Below are 22558 nucleotides of genomic sequence, written 5' to 3' on the forward strand. Positions count from 1 at the left end.
TCCGCTGTCTAAAGAGGCCGCAGGCCTCGAAGGGGTAACCACAGCCTGCTCGGCCTCTGCCTCGCGTAGCATTGCGGGAAGCCCTAAAGCCTGGATTTTTCATGGGGGAAATCCATGTGCCTTGAGCTAAACTCCACTGGGGACAGGTATTTTGGCTTGCCCCATGGCTGGAGAAATGGTCTGTGACTGGGTGGTCGTCCCCGTCTGTATTGGACCCTCATCTGTTGTGGGCTAGGCAGAGTTGCTCAGTTATCAGACTGTATGCTTGTTGTGGGCAGGGAATGTGTCTGTTTATCGTTGTATTGTTCCCTCTCAAGTGTTTAGTACAGTGCTCTGCACGCGGTAAGCGCTCAAATACGAGTGAATGACAGCTCTGGGGTAGGGCATTCAGCCCGCAAGGCCGAGCTCCTCTGGGTGGTGGGGCACTCGTCCGAAAGGAGGAATGGGTGATGCCAAGTGGGCACAAGGCCAAGTTTCGATTGGGCCGGAGTCAGCCAAACACTTTCCTTGTCCTGTTTCCTGTCAGGACAGCGGGCTCCGCAGCCCGTCCTTTTAAAGAGAGGAAGGACCGAGCTGGGAAAAGCTGCATTATCTAAAAAGAAAACAACCAGATAAAAGGGTAATCTGTGGTATCGCAGGGACAGTTGGGCTGGAGAAAAACAGGACCTCGTGGTTCCTGGAAAGGCTGTCACGAAGTGTGAGACCCTTGGGCCCACCTGACTCAATCAATCAGCCTGTTTATTGTGCGCTTACAATGTGCAGAACACTGTACTAAGCGGCGCCTGGGAGGGTACAACACAACAATATAACAGACACATTCCCTGCCCACAACGAGTTTACAGTCTCCAAATCCAGCCCAGGGTAAATCATCATCATCAGTAGATGTTGTAGGTTGTAATGTAAACTTTCTGATTGGAGGAGCTGGTTTGAGGGCTTGCCGGTGAGAGCCCCTGCTGCCTGTGTTGGCATCATCAGTACTATTTATTGAGCGCTTCCTTTTTTAAAATTTTTTTTAAAGCGCTCGCCCTCCGGGCCGGTTAGCTAAAATATTACTAAGTTCCTCCTCCTTAGAGATTTCCTCTTTGGGGTTTCAGAGGAGAGGTTCACCGAACGGTACTTTGGCCTAGCGGAAAGAGCACGGGCTTGGGAGTCAGAGGTTGCGGGTTCTAATCCCGGCTCCACCAGCTTTGTGACTTTGGGCAAGTCACTTCACTTCTCTGGGCCTCAGTTACCTCATCTGGAAAGTGGGGATTAAGACTGTGAGCCCCACGTGGGACAACCTGATTACCTCGTATCTACCCCAGCGCTCAGAACGGTGCTTGGCGCATAGTAAGCGCTTAACAAATGCCGTCATTATTACTCTGAGAGCCGGCTCTCCCGTTTCACAGCAGCAGGAGGAAAGGCAGGCGCCCTGGCTAAGTCATTCAGGGTTCGGGGGATGCTGAGAAGTTCTAGATCGTGGATGAATTCCCTTCGCCTAGGATCGTGGATGAACTCTCCCGGCCTGATCCCAGGTGCCCCACGACCTTCCAGAAAGTGTTCGGAAGAGTTGCATTTATTCACTCCATCCTTTTCAATCTGTTTGAACTTTTCCGCTCTTGGGTCAGGCCTGGGTTTTCCCAAACGAACATGGTTATTGTGCTATGTTCCTGGTGCTTGTTCCCCTGAGACCCCAGTCAGGGTCAGGCCTTCCACGGGCTAGAGAAGCGTTTGTGCCCGACTATGAGGAGATGGCTGTGCTCCCCAGGGACGGGCCTGAGGGGGTGTCTTTGGTGTAGATTTTTTGTGGAGTCTGAGGAAGTCCGGTTCGCAAGTGAAAACTTGAGCAAAACCCCCTTGAGGCCTGGACTCGAGGGAGAGATTTAGCCCTTCACCTCCTTTTGTTTGGGATGCGGGCATGGGGAAGAGACAAGACTGGGCCAGAAGGCTTTCTGCAGAGCGGGCAGAACCCATGTTTCCCCCCAATCCATCCCATCTCTGCGGCGGGAATTTCCGGCATGACGGTTTCTGCAGAGTAAGGACTTGATATTGTTAAAGAATATCAAAGGCGGCTTCAGGGGCGGGGTGACAGACTGTGCCAGTAAAGGCAGCTCCCTCCTTGCCGGCTTCCCTGGCTTCTTTATTGTTATTTCTAGAAGGGGAAAAGAAATCCAGAGTTTCTGACTTCTTCTCTGTAACAGCTTGGGGACTATCCCCCGACGCCAAGGGGAGTTGATTTTTGCCGTTGAGCGAAAATGCACCTCCTGAGCCCGATTCTTCTCGGTCCCAATTCCCAGCTGAGGGGATGGGGAGGCCGGGGCAGGCAGGGGAAGGCAGCGGGACGGCAGACTGGCTCGGGGGAAGGATTGAGCTGCGTGAATGGGCGTCTGGAGCCACCAGATCTATGAAGCTTCATCTCCCTTTCCTTCGCAGTGTACTAATGGTCACTTGATGTGCGCTGGCTGTTTTATCCACCTACTAGCAGATGCCCGGCTGAAAGAGGAGCAGGCCACGTGCCCCAACTGTCGCTGTGAAATCAGTAAGAGCTTGTGTTGCCGCAACCTAGCTGTGGAGAAGGCTGTTAGCGAGCTGCCCTCAGAGTGTGGCTTCTGCCTGCAGCAGTTTCCCCGCTCCCTCTTGGAGAGGCACCAGAAAGAGGAGTGCCAGGACAGGTAAACCAATTCCGGCCCCGCTGCGGCCGCCCTGCCCTTGGGCCGCTCCGGCAGGCAGCGTGGAGGAGCAGGTGACCTGGGGGCTCCGGGGCCCGGTGACCGTGGAGGCCCCGGGAGCGGTGGGGCTGGCGGGAACCGGGCGTGCCGGGTGCTGGCCGGCCGACCTCGGGTGCCAGCGGCAACAGACCCTGCCAACCTGCAGAAGGAGCCATGGGGATTCCTTCCTGCCTTGGAAAACGCCGTCCTCACTCAAAAGAGCCAGGGCAGCCACCTTAATCCCGGCTCGGGGAGCCCTGGGGGCCGGGGATAGACTGCCCGAGAGACTCCCGGGAGCTGATGAGATCCAAGCTGGGCCTTCCTGGGGGAAGGGCAGTAGGAGGAGAGAATTGGGAATGGTCTGCTGCCCTTTTGCCCTGCTGGGTTGTCAGCGGGGGGGTCTGGGTGAGACCCAGGCTGGGCTACGAGGAACAGAGAGCCAGCCCCATAATGGCAGCAGGGGGTTCCTGAGAGTCGAGCTCTGGAACGGCTCACATCCCCATCCAGGAGAACCCCAAACGGGGTGAACATCTGGGGCCTGGGCTTGGCTGGACCTAACTCCGGGGCCTGTGGTGTGTGTGTGTTTGTTGCAGCGTGTAAAATGGGGGGGGGGGGGGGGGGGATGAGGTCAGTGGGTGGTCTCAGCCCCCGGAACACACTCAAGACTCTGGGGGGCATCGCTACAGGGATCCCAAGTTTGCCCTCAACCCGGCCCGATATTACCTGCCGAACTAGAGCCCGTTGTTGGGTAGGGATTGTCTCTATCTGTTGGCAAATTGTACTTTCCAAGCGCTTAGTACAGTGCTGTGCACACAGTAAGCGCTCAAGAGATACGATTGAATGAATGAACTTGTTCGGACCCAATCATCCCCATCTGGGAGGCCCAAGGGCAAGCTCAGCACCTCGAGGATGTTTGGTCAGCTGCAGTGTGTGTCCCGAGCTCGGGACTTGAGCCGGAACCAGTCTGAAAGCACAGCCCTTTCTGCTGCCTGGTGTTGGGTGTTAGACAGGGTGGACTGACTGGACACCCACTGAGGGAAATGGCAGTACTGAAGTTGCCCCAGGTTGGCAGGCAACCCTTCCGCTGGCCCGATGCCCTCTGCCAGTTCTCCCTTGCTACCTTCCTCCCTCTCTCCTCTCTTCTTCTCTCCCGGGATGAGGCGACGCCAGCACTTCAGTCCCCCGGAAGGCCCCCCATCAGGGCAGGGCATAAAGCAGGAGAGAGGGAACAGAGGGGACGGTGCCACGGGAAAGTTATCGTGGGAGCAGAATGGCCAGGCTACATCAAATCAACCCGGAGACGAATGTTCAAATAATTGAGCCCTAATGGGTTTGACCCGCTTGACTTATCTCCTCTCTAGCCGCCCCCGGTTATGTTGGGGTAGCCGAACTCTTTTCAGCGGTCTGAAAACGGACCAAGTCCCAAAAAAGGTTTTCTGCTGCTCTTGTCGATCCTTAGAAAAGCCGGTGGCGAAGGGGCCCCGGGGTGGCCTCGGGACCTAGATTGGGATTCAAGGAGCTGCTAGTGCCGTGGCCTGAAGGCGGTCTGAAATCGGAGCGGGATTTGCAGCTCACTCTCCGGGAGGAGGGAGCTGGGGCCGGGACCGGCAGTGGGGCGGCTCAGGGTCACCTTTGTTTGTCTTCTCTTGGCCTAGGGTGACTCAGTGCAAGTACAAGCGGATCGGCTGCCCGTGGCAGGGCCCGTTCCACGAGCTGACAGCACACGAGGCAGATTGCACCCACCCCTCCAAGACGGGCAACGAGCTCATGGAGATCCTGGATGGGATGGACCAAACCCACAAGAAGGAAATGCAGTTGTATAACAGCATCTTCAACCTGCTCAGCTTTGAGAAGATCGGCTATACAGGTAAATTCCCCTCGGGGCCTCGCTTCTGGAGGGCACGGCCCAGGGCCTCCTCGCCAACTCCTCCCTTAAATGCCTTTGGACCGGGCAGGGCTCTTTCTCTGGACCAGAAGAGCAGGGCTTTGAGAAGTCAGCAGGAGGACCGACTTCCTGGTACCGCAGAATTCCTTCAAAACCTAACCCACCCACTGGACACCCGGTTCTTGTCGGCCTGTGCCTGATACGGAGCCGGAGGATGTGTGTGTACGCGAGCGTTAGGGAAAGGGCGCGTTGAATGACCGGTCAGGGCGGAGCCCGGAGAGGCGGTGAAATAGGAACCGGACCCCTGGGCTGGTGGAGCCTGGATTTGGGCAGGTTGCGGGGGGTCCGGCACTGGGCAGAAGTTGCCCCCGGCTCGGGCCGCCCCACCTGAGGGCCATCGAGGAAGCTGGTTTCCCACCTTCCCGAGAAGCAGGTAAAGTACCCGGGAAAATGGGCAAGACCAGAGAGATGGGGATCGAAAGCCCACCGGAGTGGTGGCATCGGGGCTGTCACCCTCTGACCGATTGGACGCGGAAAGGGAATCTGCCAGCTGCCTGATGGACCCCCTGGTTCGCCCCTCCTCCTTGGGTCCTCGTGCCATTTCAAGTCAGAATCCTCTCTCGTGTTCTCTCTTTCCTCCGCCCCGTTGACCCGACCGAGGGAACAGGCCCGTTGTTCCACCGTAGATCCGCCCTCGGGCCTCGGTTCCGAGATGGGCGGTCCGTTCACGATACGCACGCCTGGGGCCGCGTGGGGTTAGCGCTCTGCCCGTCTTCCCGATGCCAGGTTATCTGGCTTGGTCTTGCGGAGGCTGCCAGCAGGCACCGGCCCCCGGGAACCTCAGCTTGGGGTTCCTGCTGGCGTCCTGGGGGCCTGGCCTCTGTGACCTGGTGGTAGCTCGCCGGGCGCGAACCAGCCCCACACGGGCACGACTCTGGGCTTGTCAATTCGCTCCTCGGAGGACAGCATCGGCGGTAACTGCTGACGAGTGCGGCCGGCCCCCTGATGTCCGGGGAGCAGAAGGTTTCCTTCCTGGATATTTCCAGCCTCGGGAGCCGGAGCTGGAGGCGGGAGCCATGCTGCCTCTGAGGGTCGGCATGGGGCCGGCCCGTCCAAGCCGGAACTCTTCCGGGAGAAGACACAGGAATCCGGTTGAGCCGGCATCTTGCCTTGGGCACTCCTTCCCACGGAAGACGGAAGTGCCTGTAAAGCTGGCGAAGATGCCACACGGAAGCGGCCTCAGACTGGCGCGCGCTAGGGTCGTGGCCCTCCCCGTTTCCTCCCCGCCCCAAGCAGTGGGGTTGGACCAGGGAGCAGACCCCAGTGCCCCGCTGCGCCACGGAGGCCGTCGCCCCAAGAATGCACCGGCTGAGACTTCCCAGAACGCAGGACGGCTGGGGCCTGGGAAGGGAGAGCTCGGGATCCGGTGCTGGGCTCCACGGCCAGCCTCGGGTGGGCTGCTTGTCGGCTCCCGGCGGGACGGGACCCAGCCCTCCCCCGACGACGCCACTGAGGAAGGACTCGGGGATCAACCAGGAAGCGGAAGCGAGGGCGCCTGGATACACCGAGGCAGACCGGATTCGGCACTGGAAAGGGCCAAGGTTGGGGGGCGGGGAGAGCTGGCGGCGGGCGCGGGGGGTGGGGGGGTACCCGCCCAGCCCGAAACCTCGGATCCCCTCTGCCCCGGGGGGCTTGCTTTGCCTCTTTCCCAAGACCCGACGAAGAGGGAAAATTGTGTGACTGGCAGGGGAAGGTTGTAGAGCTGGCTGTCAGGAGGGGCTCGGTGTGTACCGTAAAGCCTTAACCGGGAGGTAGCCCACTGGTTCAGGGGTCCGAAAAGGGTCTGCTGGACTGAGCCGAGAGGACTTGCCCCCGAGAGGTCGGGTTCGACAGCTCCCCTCTGCCCCGGCGTACCGTCTCCCGCCTTTCTGTACCCAACCCGGCCCCGCGTGCCCTTCCGAGAACCTGAGTCTGTAGCGGGGCCGCCCTCCCCGCCGGTCGGCGCCGTGGCCGGGCCGCGTCTGCGCCTTTTACCTCGTGTACCGTTGTGTATGCCGAGTCCAAATAAACCGTGTGTTGTTCTCAGACCCGAATCCTGTCTGTGTCTTCGGCTTTGGCCCCGCAGCCAGCATCCGTCCTCGAAACTTGGATCTCCTCCCCAACGCGATGTCCCCCCCAAGACCGAGCGGCCAGACCCGGGGGGCGCCCCCGGCCCCCGGCCGTCTCCGTCCGGGGGATCGTCCTGGGGCGGGCCAGGCTGTTGGGGGGAAACCTGGCTTTTGGCTGTTGGGGTTGGCCGTCGTGGAGCCGAACGAACGGGGTCAGCCCCGCCGCGGCGGCCAACCGGAGGAGCGGTGGTGTCCCGGGGGCCATCCCGGCCCCTTGAACCGACTCGTGGACCGCCCTCGGCCTCTGTTGAGGCTTCTATCTCTCCTGTTCATTTTCATTAACCCTGTTTGTGTTTTTGTTTTGTTTTTTCCTATTTCCCTCCCCCCCCCCCAACCCCGCCAAGCTCATGCGTCTTCAGGCGGTCCCCGTAGGTCATTTGTCACTTAAAACTAAAGCGCAGAGAGTCCCCTCTCACTGCGTCCCGTCCCTCCGGAATCAGCCCACCTGGACCGCCGCTCCCCTCGCCGGGCCCAGGAGGGCCGGACCCGCGGGGCCACAGGTAACGTGAGCTGGACGGCGCCCGGCCGGGGCGGGCTGGCTAACGGTGCGCTTTCTCTCCCCTGCCCCCTCTGTCCCTTGCAGAAGTTCAGTTCCGCCCTTATCGCACCGACGACTTCATCACCCGGCTCTACTACGAGACGCCCCGCTTCACCGTGCTGAACCAGACGTGGGTCCTGAAGGCGCGGGTCAACGACTCGGAGCGCAACCCCAACCTCTCCTGCAAGCGCACGCTCTCCTTCCAGCTCATCCTGAAGAGCAAGACCAACTCGCCCATGGAGTGCTCCTTTCTGCTGCTCAAGGGGCCCTACGACGACGTGAAGATCAACCCCGTCATCTACCATTTTGTCTTCACCAACGAGAACAACGAGACCGAATACGTACCCCTCCCCATCATAGACTCCGTGGAATGTAACAAACTGCTCGCTGCCAAGAACATCAACCTCCGGCTCTTTATATTCCAGATACAGAAATAGGCCCCGGGCCCGGGCCCAGGGCAAGCCAGAGCACTGCGGAACCAGAGTTACCTCGGCCGGCGGCCCGCGCCCGGCACGATCCCGCGGGGGCCGGGCCGTGGTAGAAATGGAAGCGAGCCCGGCGAGGCTGCATGCGTGGGCACCGGTGTAAGCCGTCTCAGCCTTCCTTCCTCTCCTCCTCTCCTCCTTTCCCTGTCCCGTCCCGCCCTCTCCTTCTCTCGTCTTCTCTCCTCCCCGATGGACAGGCAAAGACCGGCCCCCGGCTCTCTCCCAACTGGCCCCGGGGGCAGAAGCTGGCCGGTGGCCGGCGGAGCGCTCCCCGGCAACCCTGCGAAGGTCTGGTCCGCTGGTCCGGGGAGGAGCGAGAGCAGAGGCGACCCGCGATCACGGTTGAGTGCACAATTCTCTGACCCTGGGATTCAGGGCCCCCACCCGCTGGCGTCAGATGGCATCTTGGATTGAAATTAAAAGCCTATCATTTCTTTCTTTTGTTTTGCTTCGGGGAGGGGAGGGGCGGATCATGGCGGGAGGGGGACGGGGAGAGAGCCGAGGAGGGCGGCGGTCCGGTTGAAGATTCGATAGCCCCAGATTCTCAAAGGGGAGCGGAAGGTCCGTGGGGGAATTGGAAGTCGGATGGAAAACGATTTCCCTCCCCTGGAAAGATTGGACTGGGGTTGTGTTGTGTGGCAGAAAGCCTCAGTAGGGGCCGGGGGAGCGGAACTCCTGGGGACCGAAAGCACTACGCCTGCCGTCTGCGTCCGTCGGGCAGGGGTTGCCGGGTCGGGGAAGAGGGGGCAGATTCCAAAGAGCAGAACTCGTGGTTTGTTTCAGGTGGGGTGATTTTGAACGCCCTCCTCGTCCTCCCTTGGCTCCCCTTGAACAAATCCCCAGCGATCAGTTGGCGTCCGTATGGGTGGGAGAAGCGCCGTGCGGGTGGCTGGAAAGGCGGTCGGTCAGTAGGCCTGCCTCCCGGCCACGGGTCGGGGCCGAGGGGTGGGACTCCGTTCTGCGAGCCGGACGCCCCTGGCTTCTCTAGGCGTCACCTTCCCGGACCTCTCCATCACTTCCCTCCCTTCCTCCCTCCCTCCGCCGTGCTCCCTTCCCCTGCAGCACCTGCAGAGTCTCTCCCCTCCCTCCCCGCCCTCTCTAATGTCTAGTTCACTTCGTTTCGTGTTCCGTCATGACTGAGGAACTCGGGCAGGGGGCCGGTTTTGGACTGTCTCGTGCTGTCTTCCCCTCCCCACCCCCAGCCCCACCCCAGAGCACAGGCCGTGATTAACGGAGACGGAAGGAGCAGCGCCGTAGAAACTGGACGTGTAAGTCCTTAGAGACGCTTTCGGAATGCAGGGTGCAAATCCTCCCCTCTCCCCAACCTCCTCCCTTCCCGCCCATCCCTCCGCCCCTCCCCTTTCCAGGCTCTCTTAGGATCCCGCAGATCCCCAAAGAGGACTCTGGGATCTGTCGTCTCCCCAGCAGTCCACACATTTCTCGGAGACATTTCTCCACGCCGGAGCTTTTGGGGTGGCTCGATCCCGGCCCCGGGCCTCTCTGTGTCCCCGTCCTTTCGGCGGAGGGTGCGGGAGGAACGGAAATGCTCGGAACACCCTGCGGTCACGGGGCTGCTTCCGGCCGACTGCCCGGGAGAGCCCCGAGGGTCTGGTTTTCCCTCCTCTCCCGCGCTTCCCTGAAGCCCTTCTAGGCTGTTGGGCCCAAGTTTTACCGACTAGAAGAGTTGGGCCGCTGAGCGTGGGGACTTTGGGAGCCTCCGCTTGTTCTCCCCCGGGGGATCTTGGGGAGCGTTTTGGGTGGAGGAGCCCTGGTGCCTATGGAGACGAGGTGTCGAGGATCTGCCCCACTACGGGGCCCAGTTGAGTTTATCCTGTCGCCTCCCTCGCCGTGCCCACACCGGTCAGCCTCCCTCTTATAGCTTTCTTTTGATTAAATACCAAAGAACCATCTCGCTTTGCTCCAACTCTCCTTTGCTCGTCCCGGTTGGGCATTAGGCATTTAGCCTGGTAAATAGCAGCTCAGGCGGGGTGTCCCTTGCGGGGAGCCCTGATGTGTAAGTGGCTAGGGTTAGGAGAGATACTCGTCAAAGGAGCCGTGGGTGAGAGGTGGACGAATGCCCCTTGGAACTCTGGTTGAGCGTTCAGGAGATTCCCCCCCTCCTTTTCTCTTTGCCCTGGCCAATTCGGATTGCTCAACTGCGGGAGTGAGTCTGTAGCGTGGAGGACTAGGAAATGGGGGAACGCATTGACCCTCCATTGACTTTCTTCCGTCTGGTGGGGCTGCTCTACTCAAATCGGGTTGGGCCACTTTGGGAGACTACCTAGCGGCCTGGCCAGGAGCCCGGGGTCACCGCGATGCCCACTAGCTGGTGGAGAGGAGGAAAAAGGAGGTCCTTCTCAGAGTGACTTGCCGGTACAGCTTGGGGCGACTCGGTCCCAGGGCTAGGAATTGGGATTCCGGGGCGGCTCTTGGCTCGTATCCCAGCTAAATGGCTAGCGGGTCTCCTCAAAGTAAGCCCGTTGGAATCCGTCAGATGGTGGGTCCTCCAAGGTGGCTGGCCCGTGAAGTAGCCTGTGGTCTCCGTCTTCCGCCGGAGGAGCGAGACGCTCCTGGGGGTGATTGTGTCTTTCCCCGTTCCCCAGGCCTCGGTTCCCTCCCCAGTAGCTGAAGGCTTAAGAGAAAAGGAGCGGACTTTGCCAAGGTCTCCCTGCATCCTGCCCACCTTTCCCTTTCCTGCCCTCGTGTCTCAGGGCCAGAGCTACCTCGGCAGCGTGGCCGGTGAGTAGGGGAGGTAACGGGATGACCGTGACCCCCCCGAGCTGACGGGGTGATGGCTGATGGATGCCAGGGGCCTGTGTGAGAGTCCAGTACGTCCTCGGCAACCATAAATCCAGGCAGCGTAGGAACAATAGCTTGTGCCTGACTACTCACTGGGCAATGAGCCACTCCTCTATCGCGCCTTTTTACCTCGCCTTCCCCCCCACTCCGTGGTCCAAATCAGGGCTTTCTGTCCAGTTGTGCATCCAGCCCTGTTCATTTCCCAGACGTGCCAAGTGAAATGGCCACTTGGTCCTCTCTCCCTAAGGTGGCCGGGCCCAACTTCTCTTCTCTTCCCAATCTGCCCGTCCCCACCCCGGCTCTTTCAGTCCACCCCGTTGGCTTAGAGGCTGAGGAGTGGGGTAAGAATCTGCTTACTCTGCAAGGGAAACGTAGGGGGGCTGTTCCGTACTTTCCTGGGGAAATTTGAGTGTTTCAGTCTTCTGCTGGGGCGTCTAAGATCTAACTCAGCAGCTCTCCAGGAACAAGTGGCCTGCCTCTGTGCCAATATTTCTCGTTTCCCGCAGAAAGGGGGTTTGCCCGGGGATTCCGGTGGGCATCGTCGAAGCTTTGAAGCTGGTCTGAGGGGCGTAGGTCTAGGGTATGTGGGAGTGAATGTGGGATTTGCGAGGATCTGGGTCAGGAGGCGAGAGTTGGGAGTCTGGGCTGGCGAGTGGAGGGGGCGGGAGTTGGGGTTTGGACAGAGCGGCACAGGTTCGGATGATAAAATATAAATGGGAAGTATCTTCCCCGTGGTCCCGCTGGAGATGACCATTTCAGGGCCCCAGGGAGCTCCTAGGGGAGGGTGCTTTTAGGCGAAGGGGTGTCACGGTTGTGAGCTGCCACCCTGAAAACCCCTCAGAGCCTTCTGCCCCACCCGTTTGACCCCAGATTCTTCCCTACATTGGGATCGTGGTTTGGGAGAGTGGTGGCTCTTAGAGGTCGGGGGCAAAAGTGAGGGGAGACTGGCTGAGGTGGCGATGTGCCTCGCGGACAGTGGCACTGTCGAGGGCCCGTGGGCGTATTTGCGGGGGACACCCTGCTTGGAGTCGCCTCCCACGTCCGTCCAACCTTGCCCACCCGGGGTAAGGTCAGAAACCCATCACTCTTAATGTGACCAAGCCCACCTAGAAGACAGGTCTTCTGCCACCCCAGGGAAACAGGTTTATCCCTTCCTCATGTGCTTTGAGTATCGCCAGAGCGGAGGAGCGACTGGGGAGGAGGATTCAATCGTATTTAAGGAGGAGGAGGATTCTCAGTAACTAGAACCAAGGGGAGGGAGCCTAATTTGGAGTCCTTCTGGGTAGCCACATGCCGTCCTGCTCCTACTTTTTCCTTCCCCATTCCCCATCCCCCTAGAACGAAAGCAGAGGGTACCCCCCGGCCTTCCAAGGACCCTCCTGTATGCTTTTGAGTGGGCAGTCATTCTCTCCCACGGCTTCTTAGGGCTCCTGGGGGTGATGGGCAGAGGAGCCACTCAAGTGCCCATGTGAATGGTAGCCCGCAAGAATGCCGACCGGTGGAATCTTATTTCCACCTGCTCCTGCGGAGAACCGGGGGCTCGTCCTGCTGGTGGCCCCATCTAGATCCCAGGTTTGGCCAGGAAAATTGGCCAGGTTTCGCTTGGCTCAGATCCCGCCGTCTTGAGGGGTCGGGGACGAGTCAGCGCCGGTGGCGTTAAATGGAAACTTCCCACTTCCCCGTCTTCTCCGGTCTCCGAGCCGCTCCGGTTGGGAGTTTCCCAAGAGACCGGATTCCACCCATCCTGACGGGTTCCTGAGACTGTTCTCTGGCTACTTGTCCCAAACTGCAGCTCCCAGCCTACCTCCTGCCCAGGTCACTGCTGTGGAAAGGAGGGAGAGAGAGAGAGTGTGTGTGTATGTTTGTGTGTGCGTGTCCGTATGCGTGTGCCTGGTATGCACACGTGTCGACGGTCAAGAAGAAAATTGTAAATAATCACGGCGTTTTTACATAGCAAATGTTTCTTCCTCCTTCCCCACCCGCCTCCCTCCGTCCCTCATTCCCCTTAGGCCACCCTGTCCTTCTCGGACCTTGTAAAATTCATACACAGTAGCTGAGCCTTACCCGTCTGGTCCAGAACTAGACGATTTTAAAGATTGTAGCATGTTCCTCTACCCGGCCTCGGCCGGCGCACCACAAACCTCTTTGCAGTATTCACTGTGGGTAATTTATTTAACTGGTGAATGTAGACTTCGACTCATTAAACCCCAGAACTAACGCTTGGTTCGCGGGATTCCGGGTCCTCTCCGTACCTGACCCGACTTGATTTGTGGTTTTTTTGTCCTTCCGACTCATCCCACCTGGAGAGATGAGAAACCGGATCACGGAATCGGGGGAGGGAGGCCCAGGGGAGTCAGGCTGGGCCGTCGTCCAGCGGGATGGGGAGAGGGGCCAGCCCTATTCCACCGTATTGTCTGCCCTCGGTTTAAAAGTGAGGGGGAGAGGGTGGTCTCCGTCGCGGACTGATGGGAAGTGGAAGTTGGCGTGGAAGATAACGGGCCTCCCCGCGGGCGCTCGATCAGCTCACCGAAAAAGAGAAAATGTAAGGGCGAGAAAAAAGCGTCTCTGTCGAGAATGATTCATTACGTTACTTTTGTGGTCTGCGTTCTGTTTGAATATTTTCTGTATGTATCTGTAGTTTAAAAAAAAAAAAAATTGCCAAGCCACACCGTGTCCATGTGTCCTTGAGTTCGAAATGACTGGATTTCCTGCCGGTCTCACTGGATCATTGCTGGAAAAATCGCCACCTCCCCTCTGGGTTGTGGAACCAGGGAGGGGCGGGTGGGGACGGAAGACTCGGTCCCTGCCCTTGAGGGGCTGACGGTCTGATTGGGAAAGAATTGGGAATGTGGTTTTGAGAATCGATCAGCCGGTTGTCTTTGAGTGCCGGCTTGGGTGCTTGGAAGACGGAAATGTGGCTAAAGAGGAGGAGATCCAGGAAAGAACTGTATTGGTAAATCCAAGATTGGAAGGTCTGTCCAAGAGGGAGGGGGTGGTCATCAGAATCCAACCAAAGCTACATTATGGATTTTTCTTTTTAAAAAATATCTAGATAACTGTAAGCTCCTCCACTAGTCTGCAAGGGATCACGTCTACCAATTGAACACCCCCAAGGGCTTAATAATAACAATAATATGAGCCCGTTGTTGGGTAGCGACCGTCTCTATATGTTGCCAACTTGTACTTCCCAAGCACTTAATACAGTGCTCTGCACACAGCGGTCAATAAATGCAATTGAATGAATGAATGAAATAATGATAATAGTGGTATTTGTTAAGTAAGTGTTTACTATGTGCCAGGCACTGTACTAAGCGCTGGGGTAGATACAAGCAAATCGGGTCGGACACAGTCCCTCTCCCACCTGGCGCTCACGGTCTCAATCCCCATTTTACAGATGAGATAACCGAGGCACCGAGAAGTGAAGGGACTTGCCCAAGGTCACACAGCAGACAGGCGGCCGGGCTGGGATTTAGGACCGTGTTCTGTAACAGAGCACCAAATGAATACTGTTGATTGTTCAAAATTAGATAAGGCCAACCTTGGCACAAAGGCTAAGTAATCTGGTGCCGGAACTAATTTTAATTGCGTACAGATTCCTGGGAGAACTGGAATAATAATAATAAATAATAATACTGGCATTTATTAAGCGCTTACTATGTGCAAAGCACTGTTCTAAGCGCTGGGGAGGTTACAAGGTGATCAGGTTGCTCCGGGGGGGGCTCACAGTCTTAATTTTCATTTTACAGATGAGGTAACTGAGGCGCAGAGAAGTGAAGTGACTTGTCCAAGGTCACACAGCAGACAAGCGGCTGGGCTGGGATTTAGTACCGTTTTCTGTAACAGAGCACCAAATGAAAACTGTTGATTATTCAAAATTAGATGAGGCCAACCTTGGTGCAAAGACTAAGTAATCTGGTGCTGGAACTAATCTTAATTGCGTGCAGATTGCTGGGAGAACTGGAATAATAATAATAAATAATAATAATAATGGCATTTATTAAGTGCTTACTGTGTGCAAAGCACTGTTCTAAGCGCTTGGGGAGGTTACAAGGTGATCAGGTTGCTCCAGGGGGTGCTCACAGTCTTAATCCTCATTTTACAGATGAGGTAACTGAGGCGCGGAGAAGTGAAGTGACTTACCCAAGGTCACACAGCCAGGTCGGGACGGGAGGTGGTTAATCCAGGAAGACTCCCCAGAAGAGGCAGATGGGGAAAGTCACTCCCTCTGTCCCCTCCACAATGACCATCGCCAACTTCAGGGGCCCAGATAAATGATATTTTATGCTGCCAACCTGTACTTCCCAAGCGTTTAGTACCGTGCTCTGCACATAGTAAGTGCTCAATAAATATGATTGAATGAATGAATGATAAAACTTTATTTTGGCAACAGGATTTTGTGGGAAAGGAGTCCACGCAGGCCTTGTGTGGCACACACATCCACACACACACACTTTGCTCCTCTACTGAGATCCTGCAAGTGGATTTTAGACTGTGAGCCCACTGTTGGGTAGGGACTGTCTCTATATGTTGCCAACTTGTACTTCCCAAGCGCCTAGTACAGTGCTCTGCACACAGTAAGCGCTCAATAAATACGATTGAATGAATGAATGATAAAGCTTTATTTTGGCAACGGGATTATGTGGGAAAGGAGTCCACGCAGGCCTTGTGTGGCACAAACATCCACACATACACACTTTGCTCCTCTACTGAGATCCTGCAAGTGGATTTTAGACTGTGAGCCCACTGTTGGGTAGGGACTGTCTCTGTGTGTTGCCAACTTGTACTTCCCAAGCGCTTAGTACAGTGCTCTGCACACAGTAAGCGCTCAATACATACGATTGATTGATTGACTGTCTCTATTGCCAACTGGTACTTCCCAAGTGCTTAGTACAGTGCTCTGCACACAGTAAGCTCTCAATAAGTACGATTGAATGAATGAATGATAAAGCTTTATTTTGGCAACGGGATTATGTGGGAAAGGAGTCCACGCAGGCCTTGTGTGGCACACACATCCACACACACACACTTTGCTCCTCCACTGAGATCCTGCAAGTGGATTTTAGACTGTGAGCCCACTGTTGGGTAGGGACTGTCTCTATATGTTGCCAACTTGGACTTCCCAAGCGCTTAGTACAGTGCTCTGCGCAAGTAAGCGCTCACTAAATACAATTGATTGATTGATTGATTGGATCACGACAGCGGATCTGGCCTCTTAGCCCTGGGCTCCCTGGGTTTATAGAAAGGGTCAGGACCAAGCGCTTAGTACAGTGCTCTGCACATAGTAAGCGCTCAATAAATACGATCGATGATTTTTACTGAGAGCCCAGTAGGGAGCAAAGCCCCGGGTCCGATCCTCAAAATCAAAAGTTTTGAGACTATTCCTTTCTCCCTGCCGAGTTCCCATTGGTTTCCAGGGAATTCCCCATCCGATCGGGGTCTGAACCCGCCTCTGTCAGTCGCAGGTGAGCAGACATTTGGCGGGGAAACCGTGAAACCAAGTGGATTCCCGTTTCCCACGCGCTCCCCTCCGGTTGGAATTCCGTTCCATCGGTCCGATCCAGTCGTGGCATTTATACCGTGTTCCCCGCCGTCAATCAATCATATTTATTGAGCGCTTACTGTGTGCATGAATGAATGAATGAATGAATGAAATAATGATAATAGTGGTATTTGTTAAGTAAGTGTTTACTATGTGCCAGGCACTGTACTAAGCGCTGGGGTAGATACAAGCAACCCAGAAAATCAAGTCACAGGCCCTCGGCCGGTATTCCCATCGTCTCCGATTCCTGATCACCCTCCAAGCCCTCTGAAAATCCATCCCCTCCACTCCCAACATCAGTCGCTCAAGTCAATCCAGAAGGCCCCAGGGTCTGGACAAACTAGGATTCCCTATCTAACCTCTCGGTCTCCCGCCCTTTTATTGCCTGCCCCAATTCCTCCTGTATTCCCGGTGAAATTTTGGGCCCTGGACAGGGAGAATTCATTAACTGTGGTGTTTGTCAAGTACTTATTATGTGTCAAGCACCGGTTCCAAGTGCTGGGGTGGATAGAAGTCGATCGCTCCCTGCCCCACATGGGGCTCACCGTCTAGGCGGGGGGGAAGAACAGGTATTGAATCCCCATTTTACAGGTGAGAAGACTGAGGCGAAGTGAAGCGACTTCCTAAGGTCACACAGCAGCCCAGTGGCAGAGCAGACCGGTGGTATTAGAGAAGCAGCGTGGCTCAGTGGAAAGAGCGCGGGCTTTGGACTCTGAGGTCAATCAATCAATCAATCGTATTTATTGAGCGCTTACTGTGTGCAGAGCACTGTACTAAGCGCTTGGGAAGTCCAAGTTGGCAACATAGAGAGACGGTCCCTACCCAACAGTGGGCTCACAGTCTAGAAGGGGGAGACGGAGAACAGACGGAGAAGCAGCGTGGCTCAGTGGAAAGAGCCCGGGCTTTGGAGTCAGAGGTCATGGGTTCGAACCCCGACTCTGCCACATCTGCTGTGTGACCTTGGGCAAGTCACTTAACTTCTCTGAGCCTCAGGTCCCTCATCTGTAAAATGGGGATGAAGACTGGGAGCCCCACATGGGACAACCTGATCACCTTGTAACCTCCCCAGCGCTTAGAACAGTGCTCTGCACGTAGTAAGCGCTTAATAAATGCCATTATTATTATTATTATTATTAAAACCAAACATAACAAAATAAAATAGAATAGATATGTACAAGTAAAATAAATAAATAAATAGGTCATGGGTTCGAATCCCGCCTCCGCCACTTAGCCATGTGACTTTGGGCAAGTCACTTCTCTGGGCCTCAGCTACCTCATCTGTAAATTGAGGATGAGGACTGTGAGCCCCCCGTGGGACAACCTGATTACCTTGTATCCCCCCAGTGCTTAGAACAGTGCTTGGCACGTAGTAAGCGCTTAATAAATGAGATTATTATTATTATTATTATTATTATTATTATTATTATTATTATTATTACCCGGGTCCTCTGATCCCAAGGCCCGTGCTCTTTCCATTAGGCCGTTCCCTCCAGGAACTGACGGTCTGATGGGAGAGAGAGGTTACACACCTACTGAATTGGGTGGCAGAGGGAAGGGAAGATCCCAGCAACGGATATCCACAAAAACACGGAGCCCAGAGACCGCAATATATGGGGGCTGTGTTCTCCTCACAAGGAGAAAAACACCAGCCTGAGTGTCAGAGGATCTGGGTTCCGATCCCAGTTCTGCCACGAATCCGCTGTGTGACCTGAGCAAGTCACTTAACCTCTCTGTTCCTCAGTTACCTCGTCTGGGGAGCTGTGGAATACGGACCGTGTCTAACCTGATTAGCGGAAAGCGCCCGGGCTCGGGAGTCAGAGGTCGTGGGTTCCAATCCCGGCTCCGCCACTTAGCAGTTGTGTGACCCTGGGCAAGTCACTTCTCTGGGCTTCAGTGACCTCATCTATAAAATGGGGATTAAGACTGTTAGCCCCACGTGAGACAGCCTGATCACTTTGTATTCATTCATTGAAATGCTCTGCACACAGCAAGCGCTCAATAAATACGGTTGAATGAATGAATGAACAGGAAGTGCTCAATAAATACAATTGAATGAAGTAGCGGACGTGTTCCCTGCCCTTTTAGACTGTGAGCCCACTGTTGGGTAGGGACTGTCTCTATATGTTGCCAATTTGTACTTCCCAAGCGCTTAGTACAGTGCTCTGCACATAGTAAGCGCTCAATAAATACGATTGATGATGATGATCATGGTCCTGAATTTCAATTTAGTCATCTTTCTGGACGGAAGAACCCTAAATCATTGCAGACGCTCCTCATGAGGAAGCTTCTACATCCCCCTAATCATCTTATATTTAATAATAATGATGGGTATTTGTTAAGCGCTTACTATGTGCAAAGCACTGTTCTAAGCGCTGGGGGGGTTACAAGGTGATCAGGTTGGCCCACGGGGGGCTCCCAGTCTTCATCCCCATTTTACAGATGAGGGAACTGAGGCACGGAGAAGCGAAGTGACTGGCCCAAAGTCACCCAGCTGACAGTTGGCGGAGCCGGGATTTGAACCTGGGACCTCTGACTCCAAAGCCCCGGCTCTGAGCCACTATTTGTACCTCTTCCAGCTCTTTCGTGTCCTTCTTATTGTTCTGATCAAAACCGTGCGCCGTTCGGGCAGTCCTCAAACTTCGATACGCAGCTGGTTCCTGAGAACTATCTCAGGGTGAAACATTGTTAAGTCAGAACTGATTTTCTCATCGGAAAAATGTCATAAATGAAGGAATTGTTTCCTGAACCAAGGTCAGATGCCCGGTTTTTTACGGAATTGGCCTCCAATGCGTCCTCTGTCAATTATAGATAAGTATAAATACATAAATGATGTATTTAGATTGAGGCAGAAAGGTTCCACAATAGTGTAGCTAATAGTGCTTTGGACATAGTAAGCACTTAATAAATGCCATCGTTATTATCCAGCGCTTAGAACAGTGCTTTGCACATAATAAGCGCTTAACAAATACCATTATTATTATTATTATTATTATTATTATTATTATTATTATCTCTTTGATCAGGAGCCCCATGTGGGATAGGGATTGTGTTCGATCTGCTAATATTTATTTATCTTTTAGACTGTGAGCCCACTGTTGGGTAGGGACTGTCTCTATATGTTGCCAACTTGTACTTCCCAAGCACTTAGTACAGTGCTCTGCACACAGTAAGCGCTCAATAAATACGATTGATTGATTGATTGATTGATCTATCCCAGTTCTTAGCACAGTGCTTGGCAACTACAAATTATTATTATTATTTCACTTGAGGGCCAGGGACCGTGTCTAATTCTCACTTGGCTTCCCAGAGCTTACTATAATGCTCTGCTATGCGACCTTGGGCAAGTCACTTCAGTTTTCTGTGCCTCAGTTACCTGATCTGTAAAATGGGGATTAAGACTGTGAGCCCCATGTCAGAAGCAGCGTGGCTCAATGGAAACAGCCCGGGCTTTGGAGTCAGAGGTCATGGGTTCAAATGCCGACTCCGCCAACTGTCAGCTGTGTGACTTTGGGCAAGTCGCTTGACATCTTTTAGACTGTGAGCCCACTGTTGGGTAGGGAATGTCTCTATATGTTGCCAACTTGTACTTCCCAAGCACTTAGTACAGTGCTCTGCACACAGTAAGCACTCAATAAATACAATTGATTGATCTCTGGGCCTCAGTCGCCTCAATCTGTAAAATGGGGATTAAAACTGTGAGCCCCCCGTGGAACAACCTGATCACCTTGTAACCTCCCCAGCACTTAGAACAGTGCTTTGTACATAGTAAGCGCTTAATAAATGCCATTATTATTATTATTATTATTAATACTAAATACGATGGAGAAGCAGCGTGGTTCAGTGGAAAGAGCCCGGGCTTTGGAGTCAGAGATCATGGGTTCAAATCCTGGCTCCGCCAACTGTCAGCTGTATGACTTTGGGCAAGTCGCTTGACTTCTCTGGGCCTCAGTTGCCTCATCTGTAAAATGGGGATTAAAACTGTGAGCCCCCCATGGGACAACCTTATCGCCTTGTAACCTCCCCAGTGCTTAGAAAAGTGCTTTGTATATAGTAAGCGCTTAATAAATGCCATCATCATCATTATTATTATTAATAAATATGATGGAGAAGCAGCGTGGCTCAGTGGAAAGAGCCCAAGCTTTGGAGTCAGAGGTCAGGGGTTTGAATCCCGCCTCAGCCACTTAGCTGTGTGACCTTGGGCAAGCCATTTAACTTCTCTGAGCCTCAGTGACCTCATCTGTAAAATGGGGATTGATTGTGAGCCCCACGTGGGACAACCTGATCACCTTATATCCCCCCAGCGCTTAGAACAGTGCTTCGCACATAGTAAGCGCTGAACAAATACCACCATTTTTTTCTTCTAGACTGTGAGCCCGCTGTTGGGTAGGGACCGTCTCTCTATGTTGTCAACTTGTACTTCCCAAGCGCTTAGTGCAGTGCTCTGCACACAGGAAGCGCTCAATAAATGCGAATGAATGAATGAATGAACGAATGAGTGAGTGAATGAACGAACAAACGAACGAGTGAATGAATGAATGAACCAACGAACGAACAAGTGAATGAACCAACGAACGAACGAACGAGTGAGTGAATGAATGAACGAGTGAATGAATGAATGAACGAACGAATGAACGAATGAGTGAATGAACGAACGAGTGAGTGAATGAATTAACGAACTAACGAACGAACGAGTGAGTGAATGAACGAAAGAACGAACGAGTGAATGAATGAACGAACGAATGAGTGAGTGAATGAATGAACGAATGAACGAGTGAGTGAATGAATGAGCGAACGAACGAGTGAATGAATGAATGAACGAACGAACGAGTGAATGAATGAACGAACGAACGAGTGAATGAATGAATGAACCAACAACGAACGAGTGAGTGAATGAATGAACGAGTGAATGAATTAACGAACTAATGAACGAACGAATGAGTGAATGAACGAACGAGTGAGTGAATGAATTAACGAACTAATGAACGAACGAATGAGTGAATGAACGAACGAGTGAGTGAATGAATTAACGAACTAATGAACGAACGAATGAGTGAATGAACGAACGAGTGAGTGAATGAATTAACGAACTAACGAACGAACGAGTGAGTGAATGAACGAAAGAACGAACGACGGAGTGAATGAACGAAAGAACGAACGAGTGAATGAATGAACGAACGAACGAGTGAGTGAATGAATGAACGAACGAACGAGTGAATGAATGAATGAACGAATGAACGAGTGAATGAATGAACGAACGAACGAGTGAATGAATGAACGAACGAACAAACGAGTGAATGAATGAACGAACGAACGAGTGAATGAATGAACGAACGAACGAGTGAGTGAATGAATGAACGAACGAACGAGTGAATGAATGAACGAACGAGTGAGTGAATGAATGAACGAACGAATGAACGAGTGAATGAACGAACGAGTGAGTGAATGAATTAACGAACTAATGAACGAACGAATGAGTGAATGAACGAACGAGTGAGTGAATGAATTAATGAACTAACGAACGAACGAGTGAGTGAATGAACGAAAGAACGAACGAGTGAATGAATGAATGAACGAACGAGTGAGTGAATGAATGAACGAACGAACGAGTGAATGAATGAATGAACGAATGAACGAGTGAATGAATGAACGAACGAACGAGTGAATGAATGAACGAACGAACGAACGAGTGAATGAATGAACGAACGAACGAGTGAATGAATGAACGAACGAATGAACGAGTGAATGAACGAAGGAGTGAATGAACGAACGAACGAGTGAGTGAATGAATGAACGAACGAACGAACGAGTGAATGAATGAACCAAAGAACGAACGAGTGAGTGAATGAATGAACGAACGAATGAACGAGTGAATGAACGAAGGAGTGAATGAACGAACGAACGAGTGAATGAATGAACGAACGAACGAACGAGTGAATGAATGAACCAAAGAACGAACGAGTGAGTGAATGAATGAACGAACGAACGAACGAGTGAATGAACGAAGGAGTGAATGAACGAACGAGTGAGTGAATGAATGAATGAACGAACGAACGAGTGATGAATGAATGAATGAATGAGCGAACGAACGAGTGAACGAACGAACGAGTGATGAATGAATGAATGAATGAACGAACGAGTGATGAATGAATGAATGAACGAACGAATGTGTGAATGAACGAACGAACGAACGAATGAGTGAATGAATGAATGAATGAGTCTCGGAGGGATTGGCTCCTCCCTCCCCGGGCGGGCCGGGCCGGGCCGGGCCCGGACTACAAGTCCCAGCGTGCACCGCTCCGTCGGGGGCCCGCGGTGCCTGCCGGGAGGCGGCGGGCGGCAGCCAATGGCGTCCCGGGAGGCGGCGGGCGGCAGCCAATGGCGGCCCGGGGGGGGCTGTGGGGGCGGGACCCGGATGGAGCGGCGCGCGGGCGGGACGAGGACGAAGGCCGCAATGGCG

The 22558-nt window shown here is 54.0% G+C and overlaps 1 protein-coding gene across 2 annotated transcripts in view; it reads left to right on the forward strand.

The window, feature by feature from the left end:
- Window positions 1-8197, forward strand: part of CYHR1 (cysteine and histidine rich 1) — a 35516-nt gene extending 27319 nt beyond the window's left edge. For both annotated transcript variants that reach the window (XM_038760215.1, XM_038760211.1), the window contains 3 exons: window positions 2413-2651; window positions 4343-4554; window positions 7324-8197. In XM_038760215.1, coding sequence (XP_038616143.1) covers window positions 2413-2651; window positions 4343-4554; window positions 7324-7715 — 843 coding nt within the window. In that variant the 3' untranslated portion in view covers window positions 7716-8197. The remainder of the gene's footprint in view (window positions 1-2412; window positions 2652-4342; window positions 4555-7323) is intronic.
- The last annotated feature ends 14361 nt before the right edge of the window (window positions 8198-22558 follow it).

This window comes from Tachyglossus aculeatus, chromosome 18, assembly GCF_015852505.1.
Source record: "Tachyglossus aculeatus isolate mTacAcu1 chromosome 18, mTacAcu1.pri, whole genome shotgun sequence".
Taxonomy (NCBI): Eukaryota; Metazoa; Chordata; class Mammalia; order Monotremata; family Tachyglossidae; genus Tachyglossus; species Tachyglossus aculeatus.